The sequence below is a fragment of the Salvelinus namaycush genome, chromosome 2 (assembly GCF_016432855.1).
Source record: "Salvelinus namaycush isolate Seneca chromosome 2, SaNama_1.0, whole genome shotgun sequence".
In the NCBI taxonomy this organism is placed as follows: domain Eukaryota; kingdom Metazoa; phylum Chordata; class Actinopteri; order Salmoniformes; family Salmonidae; genus Salvelinus; species Salvelinus namaycush.
The window spans coordinates 9,787,126-9,801,491 of NC_052308.1; the positions used below are offsets into that span (position 1 = coordinate 9,787,126).

General features: G+C 44.5%; 1 protein-coding gene across 2 annotated transcripts in view; it reads right to left on the reverse strand.

Moving 5' to 3' along the window:
- The window catches only part of uba7 (ubiquitin-like modifier activating enzyme 7), a 78,204-nt gene that overhangs the window by 26,997 nt on the left and 36,841 nt on the right, over positions 1-14,366 (reverse strand). The window contains exons 20-21 of one of the 2 annotated variants that reach the window (XM_039007533.1): positions 10,746-10,838; positions 10,041-10,232 (exon numbers count right to left, since the gene is read on the reverse strand). In XM_039007533.1, the coding sequence (XP_038863461.1) occupies positions 10,041-10,232; positions 10,746-10,838 (285 nt within the window). Of the gene's footprint in view, positions 1-10,040; positions 10,233-10,745; positions 10,839-11,246; positions 11,369-14,366 lie in introns of those variants that run through there. The other variant, XM_039007538.1, reaches the window with a different exon arrangement.

The window sequence follows — 14,366 nt, forward strand, 5'->3', positions numbered from 1 at the left end:
CGGCCTGCTGGACCTCCGGATATCGTGACTGTTTTATATTGTAAGAGAGCTCGGTTGAAAAAACAGAACTTTGATAAAATATGGAATTCTAGGTTGTATTAATGCAGCACGCTTCAAACAATTACATTTGAGAGCTAAGTGTTAGCCCTTTTCTCCCTCTATGAATGTTAGCCCTTTTCTCCCTCTAGAAGCTAAGTGTTAGCCCTATTCTCCCTCTAGAAGCTGAGTGTTAGCCCTATTCTCCCTCTAGAAGCTGAGTGTTAGCCCTATTCTCCCTCTAGAAGCTGAGTGTTAGCCCTATTCCCCCTCTAGAAGCTGAGTGTTAGCCCTATTCTCCCTCTAGAAGCTGAGTGTTAGCCCTATTCCCCCTCTAGAAGATGAGTGTTAGCCCTATTCTCCCTCTAGAAGATGAGTGCTAGCCCTATTCTCCCTCTAGAAGATGAGTGTTAGCCCTTTTCTCCCTCTAGAAGCTGAGTGTTAGCCCTATTCTCCCTCTAGAAGCTGAGTGTTAGCCCTTTTCTCCCTCTAGAAGCTGAGTGTTAGCCCTATTCTCCCTCTAGAAGCTGAGTGTTAGCCCTATTCCCCCTCTAGAAGCTGAGTGTTAGCCCTATTCTCCCTCTAGAAGCTGAATGTTAGCCCTATTCTCCCTCTAGAAGCTGAGTGTTAGCCCTATTCTCCCTCTAGAAGCTGAGTGTTAGCCCTTTTCTCCCTTTAGAAGCTGAGTGTTAGCCCTATTCTCCCTCTTGAAGCTGAGTGTTAGCCCTATTCTCCCTCTAGAAGCTGAGTGTTAGCCCTATTCTCCCTCTAGAAGATGAGTGTTAGCCCTATTCTCCCTCTAGAAGCTGAGTGTTAGCCCTATTCTCCCTCTAGAAGCTGAGTGTTAGCCCTATTCTCCCTCTAGAAGCTGAGTGTTAGCCCTATTCTCCCTCTAGAAGCTGAGTGTTAGCCCTATTCTCCCTCTAGAAGCTGAGTGTTAGCCCTATTCCCCCTCTAGAAGCTGAGTGTTAGCCCTATTCTCCCTCTAGAAGCTGAGTGTTAGCCCTATTCTCCCTCTAGAAGCTGAGTGTTAGCCCTATTCTCCCTCTAGAAGCTGAGTGTTAGCCCTATTCTCCCTCTAGAAGCTGAGTGTTAGCCCTATTCCCCCTCTAGAAGCTGAGTGTTAGCCCTATTCCCCCTCTAGAAGCTGAGTGTTAGCCCTATTCTCCCTCTAGAAGCTGAGTGTTAGCCCTATTCTCCCTCTAGAAGCTGAGTGTTAGCCCTTTTCTCCCTCTAGAAGATGAGTGTTAGCCCTTTTCTCCCTCTAGAAGCTGAGTGTTAGCCCTATTCTCCCTCTAGAAGCTGAGTGTTAGCCCTATTCTCCCTCTAGAAGCTGAGTGTTAGCCCTATTCTCCCTCTAGAAGCTGAGTGTTAGCCCTATTCTCCCTCTAGAAGCTGAGTGTTAGCCCTTTTCTCCCTCTAGAAGATGAGTGTTAGCCCTTTTCTCCCTCTAGGTCATATCAAATGACTCCAACGGGCAAGAATTTGACCAGCGACTACCATTACACTAAAGAGGCACATTAAACTTTATCATGAAGTTTAAACACTCCCTTTGCAGTTCGAAACCCCAAATATCAATAAATGTGCCAAGAAAACATAAATGGCAGGAAAGAGAAGAACGAAACGTGAGGAAAGTTAGCTAGTTCTAGTTGGACGTGGCATTTCTGCATGTCAATCTCAGAGATTACAATCAGTGTCACAGCATCACATTTCAGTGCTCTCCAAAAGTTATGACCCATGCCCGAACCCCTAGTGAAAACCATCAACACTCAGTGGAAAGCGATACTCAGAGTCTCTGTGGGGCTGACGAGGGCTGCCTCCTATTCTTTTACATTGTTGTGCCTCGTCACACTTACACTACCGTTCAAACGTTTGTGGTCACTTAGAAATGTCCTTGTTTTTGAATGAAAAGCAAAACATTTTGTCCATTAAAATAACATAAAATTGATCAGAAATACAGCGTAGACATTGTTAATGTTTTAAATAACTATTGTAGCTGGAAACGGTTGATTTCTAATGGAATATCTACATAGGCCCATTATCAGCAACCATCACTCCTCTGTTCCAATGGCATGTTGTGTCAGGTAATCCTAGTTTATCATTTTAAAAGGCTAATTGATCATTGGAAAACCCTTTTGCAATTATGTTAGCACAGCTGAAAACTGTTGTCCTGATTAAAGAAGCAATAAAACTGGCTTTCATTAGACTAGTTGAGTATCTGGAGCATCAGCATTTGTGGGTTCGATTAGAGGCTCAAAATGGCCAGAAACAAAGAACTTTCTTCTGAAACTCGTCAGTCTATTCTTGTTCTGAGAAATGAAGGCTATTCCATGCGAGAAATTACCAAGAAACTGAAGATCTCATACAACACGGTGTACTACTCCCTTCACAGAACAGTGCTAACTGGCTCTAACCAGAATAGAAAGAGGAGTGGGAGGCCCCGGTGCACAACTCAGCAAGAGGTACATTAGGGTGTCTAGTTTGAGAAACAGACGCCTCACAAGTCCTCAACTGGTAGCTTCATTAAATAGTACCCGCAAAACACCAGTCTCATCGTCAACAGTGAAGAGGCGACTCCGGGATGCTGGCCTTCTAGACAGAGTTCCTCTGTCCAGTGCTCTGTGTTTTTTTGCCCATCGTAATCTTTTCTTTTTATTGACCAGTCTGAGATATGGCTTTTTCTTTGCAACTTTGCCTAGAAGGCAAGCATCCCAGAAAAGCCTCTTCACTGTTGTGCTTTTCCTTCAAAAACAAGGACATTTTTAAGTGACCCCAAACTTTTGAATGGTAGTGTACATAACTACACTTTCCGTAAAAATACAGTCCACTACACATATTACTCAAGGTAAACGTGTGTACTTTCTACATCGTATCGACCACTACCTCAGGAGGTAGCTGTCACACCCTGGCCTTTGTTATATTGATTTTCTTTATTAGTTTAGTTAGGTCAGGGTGTGACATGGGGGATGTTTGTGTGTTTTGTCTAGTTTAGGGTGTGTGTATTGTTTAGGGGGTTTTGTAGAATGTATGGGGTTGTGTTCAGTGTAGGTGTTTAGGAAAGTCTATGGTTGCCTGGTTTGGTTCTCAATCAGAGACAGCTGTTTATTGTTGTCTCTGATTGGGAGCCATATTTAAGGCAACCATAGGCTTTAGGTGTTTGTGGGTAATTGTCTATGTTCTATGTTGCATGTGTGCACTTAGTTCGTTTTAGCTTCACGATCGTTTGTTTTTGTTCGTTTAATAAGTGTTTGTTTTTCTTCATTAAAAGAAGATGGTTTTTTTCCACGCTGCGCCTTGGTCCACTCATTCGTCTCATAACGATCGTGACAGTAGCGCACGACCCTCGGCCCAACAGTTGCCCTCCTTGAAGCAGGGCAGTGTAAACACAAATGTCTTAGTGAGCCAACACTCCTACAGTATAAATGGTAATAGCAGAGCAATGTTTTAGAAACAGCTGAAATGTATAAACATTTTCCTCACATTTAAGAAATGTTTTATTGAGTTTTACCATGAAATTGCAGTAACAGCCTGTTACATTCTTAAGTTGTCGCAGTAGCTGCTGGTTGCACTAAGCCATGTAAAACTATGGCAGCCCATCCCCACCACCCAACAAATATAAAATGTATATCATACAAATAGGATATGTTTTCTCATTTGTAACATTGTGTGGTGATTTCAGAGGTGGCACCACAGGTCCCAGAGTGGTGGCGGTGGGGGGAATTATTTTCCTGGGGCCCAGAGTTATTCCTGATCTGGTAGTAGGCTAACCTAACCAACTCTGGACTCTAGTTGTAGGATATGACATAGTAATAAGTCGGCTGTAAAAACATGTTTTATATGTACTATGATGGGACCAGATCATTTTTCTAATCAGGTCACATGCTTTTATGAACAACTCCTGGAAAAACTCCTGGCCAAGGGAGCTTGAAAACATTAAAACCCTTTAAACGGACAAAGAGACAAATGCGATTGGACAATAACACTAACAGGGTTGAGCTCGCTGTATGTAGGCCTTTGCATCTGTAACTATAAAAGACACTCATACAGTATGTCATCACTATTGTGTTGATTCATTCCAGTCAATAATTTTTTATAAAAAATGCCTCAGTGACTTAGCCACCCGAAGTGTGAATTTAAATCAAATTTGATCATTCACATTTTCTCAGAACACAAATAAATGGGCATATTTTAGGCCATAAAAACATGACATTACGTTTATAGGCTAACGTCACTTGATGAAGCCTGTTATACAACTCTGTGCTTTGGTCTTGAAGCTAAAATGTAATGAGTGAAGCATTCAGATGAGAAAATAAACCATTTAATTGTCTGCACATTCATGCTTGTGAATTGTTTCATTATTTAAGAGTGTAATATGGATTTGTTGCATTATTTAACAGTGTAATATGTTTTTGAAGAAAGGTTTGTCATACTGTGATATTTGCGGTCAATTTGAGCTGTGGACCAACAATGTGGCATTGCCAGCCACAACGAAAGGTAGGCATGGGTGTCATGTGAATTGAAAAGTAGAACTCTTTCAAATATCGTAGTGGGAATAGGGTCTTAATTATCTATATAGAGGACAACAACAGTAGGGGGAAACAGCTGTTTAAAACCCACAGTCCCTGGGGATGAAGGGGGATGCTAGGGGCATTGGGGAAAAAGTGCAGTCATTTTGTTATTGCCGAAGTATGGCTATTAGCCAGCTAAGCCCCATTTCCTGTTTTAGAATAGCAAAAAAAGCATGCTATTGTTACAGACGAATAAACCACTTAAGTTGCACCAAGAGTGTATTCAGAACGAAAAACCGTATATAAACTCAGCAAAAAAAGAAACGTCCTCTCACTGTCAACTGCGTTTATTTTCAGCAAACTTAACGTGTGTAAATATTTGTATGAACATAACAAGATGCAACAACTGAGACATAAACTGAACTAGTTCCACAGACATGTGACTAACAGAAATGGAATAATGTGTCCCTGAACAAAGGGGGGGTCAAAATCAAAAGTAACAGTCAGTATCTGGTGTGGCCACCAGCTGCATTAAGTACTGCAGTGCATCTCCTCCTCATGGACTGCACCAGATTTGCCAGATCTTGCTGTGAGATGTTACCCCACTCTTCCACCAAGGCACCTGCAAGTTCCCGGACATTTCTGGGGGGAATGGCCCTAGCCCTCACCCTCCGATACAACAGGTCCCAGATGTGCTCAATGGGATTGAGATCCGGGCTCTTCGCTGGCCACGGCAGAACACTGACATTCCTGTCTTGCAGGAAATCAAGCACAGAACGAGCAGCGTGGCTGGTGGCATTGTCATGCTGGAGGGTCATGTCAGGATGAGCCTGCAGGAAGGGTACCACATGAGGGAGGAGGAAGTCTTCCCTGTAACGCACAGCGTTGAGATTGCCTGCAATGACAACAAGCTCAGTCTGATGATGCTGTGACACACCGCCCCAGACCATGACGGACCCTCCACCTCCAAATGAGGTGGAGGGTCCACGACTCGTCAGAGAAGAGCACTTTTTGCCAGTCCTGTCTGGTCCAGGGACGGTGGGTTTGTGCCCAAAGGCAACATTGTTGCCGGTGAGGACCTGCCTTACAACAGGCCTACAAGCCCTCAGTTCAGCCTCTCTCAGTCTATTGTGGACAGTCTGAGCACTGATGGAGGGATTGTGCGTTCCTGGTGTAACTCGTGCAGTTGTTGTTGCCATCCTGTACCTGTCCCGCAGGTGTGATGTTCGGATGTACCGATCCTGTGCAGGTGTTGTTACACGTAGTCTGCCACTGTGAGGATGATCAGTTGTCCGTCCTGTCTCCCTGTAGCGCTGTCTTAGGCGTCTCACAGTATGGACATTGCAATGTATTGCCCTGGCCACATCTGCAGTCCTCATGCCTCCTTACAGCATGCCTAAGGCATGTTCACGCAGATGAGCAGGGACCTTGGGCATCTTTCTTTTGGTGTTTTTCAGAGTCAGTAGAAAGGCCTCTTTCCTTTTGCCTACTGTCTGTAAGCTGTTAGTGTCTTAACGACCGTTCCACAGGTGCATGTTCATTAATTGTTTATGGTTCATTGAAAAAGCATGGGAAACAGTGTTTTAACCCTTTACAATGAAGATCTGTGAAGTTATTTGGATTTTTACGAATTATCTTTAAAAGACAGGGTCCCGAAAAAGGGCCATTTCTTTTTTTGCTGAGTTTATTATATCACCTTTATGGTTGCAATAACCATCTACCAGTCTCCGTGGCCAGATGTTAATGGTCCATTTATATGGGGCTTTCACTGCAGGCCTTCTCTTAGCCAACGTTTAGCTCATCGGTACTGTGTACAATCTCTCTTTCTCCTAGAATGATATCTCTATCTGCACAGAGCATGTTTCTGCAGAGAAGGAGGACTGTGGCATGCAGACAAAATATCTAAAGATGAGGTTATCTGCTGGTCAAGCTAACAGACTACCAAACCCATTTAAGGCTCTAGTCCAGTTATTTGACATAAAAAGCTGACTGATCTCATGGCTGGGGTGGTCTACATCCATGCATACGTAAGTTGATCCCTTGATAGTTGTCAGATCACCAGTGAGATGTAACAGCTGCACGCCTGCACTCACTTCAAAAGCAGACTAATAAAATCTGCAATAATCCTCAAGGATATTTAGTCTGGCAGGGAAACAGGCTGAGATGAACATGATAAAGTAGCATGTTGCAGCAATGACTAAAGCAGACCATGTGGTCCAGCTGCGATTCAGCTCTGTGACCAAGAGGCAAAATCTTGATACTTATCAATGTGTTCATGAAACATTTGTTTATGAAAAAAACATTGTAAAAGCAGGTATAATTATGATAAATACACTGTGCAGAGTGCTAGTGTATACAAAGAATATAAACATTCTTATAACCTTAAAAGTGTATTTGCTAAAGTATTTTTTCTTGTTCCGCCGGATAACGTATACAAATAATGTCTCTACCTAATTATTAGTGCTGCAGACTGCGCTTCCGCTGCACTTCTCCTTCATGTTGCCATCTCTCCATCTGGCCTGACAGCTTGTCTTCCACACACCTCCTCCACCACCACACACACCTCCTCCATCTAGCACACAAAGGCTGCCAAGGTGAGCTGAGGTAACCAGACCCCAGGACTCCCTCCAGATGGCTCTGGCCACACCTCCAACAGGCTAGCTGGGCAGCTGTCCTTTACAACACTCAGGAGAAAGGGAGCGGCTATCCCCATAGCTTTGCCTCGGACAAGGTGAGAGGCTATCAAACACCTTCGCCATTTTAAAGGGGGGGGGGGTTGACTGACAATGTGCTTTGAGAACAGTGACTGGAGTGAGGTAATTGGTAAGCTTGTATGTGAGAGCATGTCATTCCTAAAGACAGGAAAGGAAGCAGCAGACAGAAGTATGTATGAGCTGAAGTATTGAAAACAAACCCACAGGAAGCTGAGGTCTGTCTGGGCCTTCCGTTAACCCAGTCTACTCTCAGGAGGACTAGGGGAGATGCACGCACACGTTCCTCACATAAAACAACATCCTCCCTCCCCGCCTGTCAGGAGGGCTGACCTGGGACTTCCCCAATTCTGATCTTTGGGTTCAGAGGTCACTGACGTGCCATGTTCATGATGACCACTATGCTATGAATGTCCATAAACCCAGATACTATCAATTTTGGCATAATCCAGTTGCTTTGCTTCTATTGTACGTACAGGAAACATGGACACAAAAGAGGAGGCAGAGTGTTAGTCTGCATCACTATATTTCAGCAATACTATTCAAACACAAAAAGCACGGTAAGCCTGTTTTTTTTGCAATGGAGGAAATTAGGTGACATTTGTTCTCTTTAGTCGGTCTCCAGTCTGACTGAGGCAGAAGTTGTGACCATTTGGGAGGGGTGGGGGGTGGGGAGCATGAGGAGAGACTGTATGAGGACCAGAACACCTCTTACCATGTGTGTGTTCTGGACACTGCGAACACAAGTGTATTGGTGAAGACAGGTGTGTGTGTGTGTGTGTGTGTGTGTGTGTGTGTGTGTGTGTGTGTGTGTGTGTGTGTGTGTGTGTGTGTGTGTGTGTGTGTGTGTGTGTGTGTGTGTGTGTGCACAATATACACTGAGCATACAAAACATTAGGAACACCTTCCTAATATTGAGTTGCACCCTCCTTTTTCCCTCAGAACAGCCTCAATTCGTCGGGGCCCAGCCAGACCCAGACCCAGACCCAGACCCAGACCCAGACCCAGACCCAGACCTAACACGCCTCTGTGTTCTCCCCATCTGGAGACCTGTACTCTATCTACTCTGGCCTACATGGCTCCTTCACTCCTACTTAGAGTCAGCCATACACTAGCCCAGCCCAACACATTACACTAGCCCAGCCCAACACAGCACAACAACAGAGCTCAACACATTACAGCTCAGCTCAGCCCAACACAGCACAACAACAGAGCTCAACACAGTACAGCTCAGCTCAGCCCAACACAGCACAACAACAGAGCTCAACACATTACAGCTCAGCCCAGCTCAGCTCAGCCCAACAATAGAGCTCAACACATTACAGCACAGTCCAGCTCAGCTCAGCCCAACAATAGAGCTCAACACATTACAGCCCAGCCCAACACATTACAGCTCAGCCCAGCCCAACACAGCACAACAACAGGGCTCCACATTACAGCTCAGCCCAACACAGCACAACAACAGAGCTCAACACATTACACTAGCCCAGCCCAACAACAGAGCTCAACACAGTACAGCACAGTACGGCTTCCTGTGCATTGAGACATGAGGATACTTATTTAGAAGCTGAACTAAAATATATGCTGATGCCACAAAAAAAGAGACTTGAACAGTTGGGGTCTGGAAAATATTGTCCCCCTCATCTCTGCAGTGTGTTATAAATCTTTAGGTTCTAGTTATTTAAAGTGCTCTCTCTGCATGACTGCTAACATTCACGGTGAATCAACTTTTTTCCATGCAGTTCTGACTAGGTTTGGAATGTCTGGACAAGGGACAAGTAAAAGAGGAAAAACAGAACTTCCCTACACAGAACTGGTGAAACATGATTTACAACATTAATCATAACAAAAAGTCATTATGTCTGTGCTGTCCCCGCCTCATATGCTCCCATTGGTCTCATAAACAGGCCTACATATCACCATAGCTACCGAACTGCTCAACAAGCTTTTAGCATACCAAACAGAGAGAGGCCAGAGTTGGTCTGAACTGAGCAAGAGGACAGTGTACAGTACAACAACCCTGATCTGTCGGGATTTGGTGGCCCCTACGGGAGGACGAGACCCGCTTCCCGGGTCAGACCCTTCCAGAGGTGAGCTATCCTGGGACAGGGAAGGAGGGCGTGGCCTTACCTCATCATCGGGCGTCCTTCCAATCCATGACCCAAAACTAGACCCAGAGTTCTGTTTGGCTTTCTAATTGGCAAGTGCCCATTCTTGTTCTAGGTTCTAGTGTGGCCATTGTTCCATAGAACCCAATAAGCCAGGCATTACATCTGAAGCAAACTGGAGATGTGGGACTGAAAGCTCTCTCTTCTTAGAGCACACAATATTTTCTCTGCTCTTTTCTCTGCTTCTGCTCTATTCTCTTGCTTTACACTTGGGTGCCTTTATGCATTGAAGGTCTCCTGGATTGTGCAAACACAGCTCCAGGCAGGGTGGTGCGGGGGTGGGGGGTGTACAGTTACTCCCTGCCTTACCTGGATGCTAACACCCCCTCGGATTAGACTGAGTTAACACCTCCCTTATAGGCCGTGGATTCTCAGGTTAGCTGTAGTCTCTTACACTAAGGGCACTCACTGTTGGAACTAACTCTCTGTTTATAAAGTGGAACAGATTTAGGCCTAAATGCTGAAGTAACAGTAGCAGTTAAGAGGCAGACTGAATACAGTCTCTGTTTTATTCTATTTTACCATGTAAATACTTTCAGTTCCATTCCCTCTCCTGTAATTTTGTTTTTTCTTTCATCACTTTACACTGTGGGTGTGTGTGCTGACCGGTTACTCACTGTGAAGCGCTGTGGCCCGAGGGGCTCTGACAGGACACAGTACTGGACAGCCAGGTTGATGTAGCCTGAGCGGTAGGAGCTGATCTTCCTGTGGCCCTGGACCAGCTTGTACAGCTCCACACACATCAGACCTGCCACCGCAGCCGTGGTCGTGGCTATAGCCGGGATGATGCGACCCGCGATCAGCTTACTCTGTGGACGAGGGGAGAAAGAAGCTCCAGTTAAACGAGTGTGTGTGTTTGGTTTTACTATCCTTGTGGGGACCAGAAGTCCTCACAAGGATAGTAAAACAAAGAAAAGTGAGGGGGTTGACATTTGTGGGGACATTTCGCGGAAAAAGGCTATTTTAGGCATTAGAGTTAGAGTTAGGTGTTAGGGTTAGGAGTTAGGGGTTAGGGAAAATTGGATTTTAAATGGGAATCTATTGTTTGTTCCCCACAAGGACAGTAAAACTAATGTGTGTGTGTGTGTGTGTGTGTGTGTGTGTGTGTGTGTGTGTGTGTGTGTGTGTGTGTGTGTGTGTGTGTGCGTGTGCGTGTGTGTGTGTGTGCATGCGTATGCGAGGGGGTGGAGAGGATTGCCGCTAACTGACTGAAAATGAAACTTCCTGAAAATCTTTTGAGATACTGGGAAATCTCTGAGAAGTCTCAAAGGATCCCTCTCTGTTGTGTCGCTGTGATAGGAGAACAGAATGAAGATTCTAACCTTGTGACGATCAGCTGTTGGGATGTCGTAGTTCTCTGCCCTCAAGTTAGAGGCAGCCACTATGTAGTCAATGTGGAAGTTATTATCATCATCCTGTAAACACAATTGATCCTCTTTATAATACATGAATGTATTAACCGTTAATGTCCAAAGACCACTAGATTGTTATATTTTCAGGGAACACCTGCCACAGGAGCAACATCGTTCTGAAGAGGGGACAAATGGAGAAACATTCTGACATACGTTACATACATTACATTAACAGCTGAGATGAAGATGAGCAACTGATTCCAGGCCAGAATACTTCTCAGCACTTCCTTGTCTATTAAAGCCAAATGAGTCAATGATGTGATGCCGTGGTTCGTCTGCTTTGAGCTCTGAGGCCTTTGTGTCTGTGTCACTTTAATTACACTAGTACATGACTTATCACCCCTCTGCCATGTAGTGGAAATCAGATTCCACTGTGAGCGACACTGTCTATGAGCTCATACCTCAGCCAGCACAGCCCTACAAAGAGGGCGACAATCAGTCAGGGGCAGCTGGAGGGGTCGTGAGGTAGTCACACCTGGCAACCCGATACTGCGGAATCCGTTTCCTCACATTCCAGGCATCTGTAGCATGACCTGGCCAGTTAGCAGAGGTAGAGAGGAGGTGGAGGAGGAGGATGTGGACAAGGAGGATGAGGGGGTGGACGAGGAGGAGGGTCTCAGTCACATCCAAGGCAAGGTGACATCTAATACCTGTCTTACCTCAGCCACCCTACACACTTCGCCAGCCACACTAATCAGTCATCTGTACTACATAGCTCCAAACCTCATTTAATGATGGATAGATGAGGCGGGGGAGTGAGAGAGAAGAGTGGGAGTGAGAGAAAGAAAGAAAGAAAGGAGAGAGAGAGAGGCTCCGGTTCCACTGCATGACAGTGACTGGCTGTACAATGGAAGTGTTATGGAGGAACTTTTGCCCTCGGGGCTGTGTGAGTGTGCTGCTTCACAGGGCTGGGTGACTGGGTGGTGGTAGACCATGTGAGATGGGGAGCGGGGGGGACACCCTACAGCCCCACAAACAGAGCTAGAGGTCCTCAGGCCTAGTCACTGTAGACTGTTTATTCACCACTGTTCTGAAGACTGTTTATTCACCACTGTTCTGAAGGCTGTTTATTCACCACTGTTCTGAAGGCTGTTTATTCACCACTGTTCTGAAGACTGTTTATTCACCACTGTTCTGAAGGCTGTTTATTCACCACTGTTCTGAAGACTGTTTATTCACCACTGTTCTGTAGACTGTTTATTCACCACTGTTCTGAAGGCTGTTTATTCACCACTGTTCTGAAGACTGTTTATTCACCACTGTTCTGAAGGCTGTTTATTCACCACTGTTCTGAAGACTGTTTATTCACCACTGTTCTGAAGACTGTTTATTCACCACTGTTCTGAAGACTGTTTATTCACCACTGTTCTGAAGGCTGTTTATTCACCACTGTTCTGAAGACTGTTTATTCACCACTGTTCTGAAGACTGTTTATTCACCACTGTTCTGAAGGCTGTTTATTCACCACTGTTCTGAAGGCTGTTTATTCACCACTGTTCTGAAGGCTGTTTATTCACCACTGTTCTGAAGACTGTTTATTCACCACTGTTCTGAAGGCTGTTTATTCACCACTGTTCTGAAGGCTGTTTATTCACCACTGTTCTGAAGGCTGTTTATTCACCACTGTTCTGAAGGCTGTTTATTCACCACTGTTCTGTAGACTGTTTATTCACCACTGTTCTGAAGGCTGTTTATTCACCACTGTTCTGAAGGCTGTTTATTCACCACTGTTCTGTAGACTGTTTATTCACCACTGTTCTGAAGGCTGTTTATTCACCACTGTTCTGAAGGCTGTTTATTCACCACTGTTCTGAAGGCTGTTTATTCACCACTGTTCTGAAGGCTGTTTATTCACCACTGTTCTGAAGGCTGTTTATTCACCACTGTTCTGAAGGCTGTTTATTCACCACTGTTCTGAAGGCTGTTTATTCACCACTGTTCTGAAGACTGTTTATTCACCACTGTTCTGAAGACTGTTTATTCACCACTGTTCTGAAGACTGTTTATTCACCACTGTTCTGAAGGCTGTTTATTCACCACTGTTCTGAAGGCTGTTTATTCACCACTGTTCTGAAGACTGTTTATTCACCACTGTTCTGAAGGCTGTTTATTCACCACTGTTCTGAAGACTGTTTATTCACCACTGTTCTGAAGACTGTTTATTCACCACTGTTCTGTAGACTGTTTATTCACCACTGTTCTGAAGGCTGTTTATTCACCACTGTTCTGAAGGCTGTTTATTCACCACTGTTCTGAAGACTGTTTATTCACCACTGTTCTGAAGGCTGTTTATTCACCACTGTTCTGAAGACTGTTTATTCACCACTGTTCTGAAGGCTGTTTATTCACCACTGTTCTGAAGGCTGTTTATTCACCACTGTTCTGAAGGCTGTTTATTCACCACTGTTCTGAAGACTGTTTATTCACCACTGTTCTGAAGGCTGTTTATTCACCACTGTTCTGAAGACTGTTTATTCACCACTGTTCTGAAGACTGTTTATTCACCACTGTTCTGAAGACTGTTTATTCACCACTGTTCTGAAGACTGTTTATTCACCACTGTTCTGAAGGCTGTTTATTCACCACTGTTCTGAAGACTGTTTATTCACCACTGTTCTGAAGGCTGTTTATTCACAACTGTTCTGAAGACTGTTTATTCACCACTGTTCTGAAGGCTGTTTATTCACCACTGTTCTGAAGGCTGTTTATTCACCACTGTTCTGAAGACTGTTTATTCACCACTGTTCTGAAGGCTGTTTATTCACCACTGTTCTGAAGACTGTTTATTCACCACTGTTCTGAAGACTGTTTATTCACCACTGTTCTGTAGACTGTTTATTCACCACTGTTCTGAAGGCTGTTTATTCACCACTGTTCTGAAGGCTGTTTATTCACCACTGTTCTGAAGACTGTTTATTCACCACTGTTCTGAAGGCTGTTTATTCACCACTGTTCTGAAGACTGTTTATTCACCACTGTTCTGAAGGCTGTTTATTCACCACTGTTCTGAAGGCTGTTTATTCACCACTGTTCTGAAGGCTGTTTATTCACCACTGTTCTGAAGACTGTTTATTCACCACTGTTCTGAAGGCTGTTTATTCACCACTGTTCTGAAGACTGTTTATTCACCACTGTTCTGAAGGCTGTTTATTCACCACTGTTCTGAAGGCTGTTTATTCACCACTGTTCTGTAGACTGTTTATTCACCACTGTTCTGAAGGCTGTTTATTCACCACTGTTCTGAAGGCTGTTTTTTCACCACTGTTCTGAAGGCTGTTTATTCACCACTGTTCTGAAGACTGTTTATTCACCACTGTTCTGAAGACTGTTTATTCACCACTGTTCTGAAGACTGTTTATTCACCACTGTTCTGAAGACTGTTTATTCACCACTGTTCTGAAGGCTGTTTATTCACCACTGTTCTGAAGACTGTTTATTCACCACTGTTCTGTAGACTGTTTATTCACCACTGTTCTGAAGGCTGTTTATTCACCACTGTTCTGAAGGCTGTTTATTCACCACTGTTCTGAA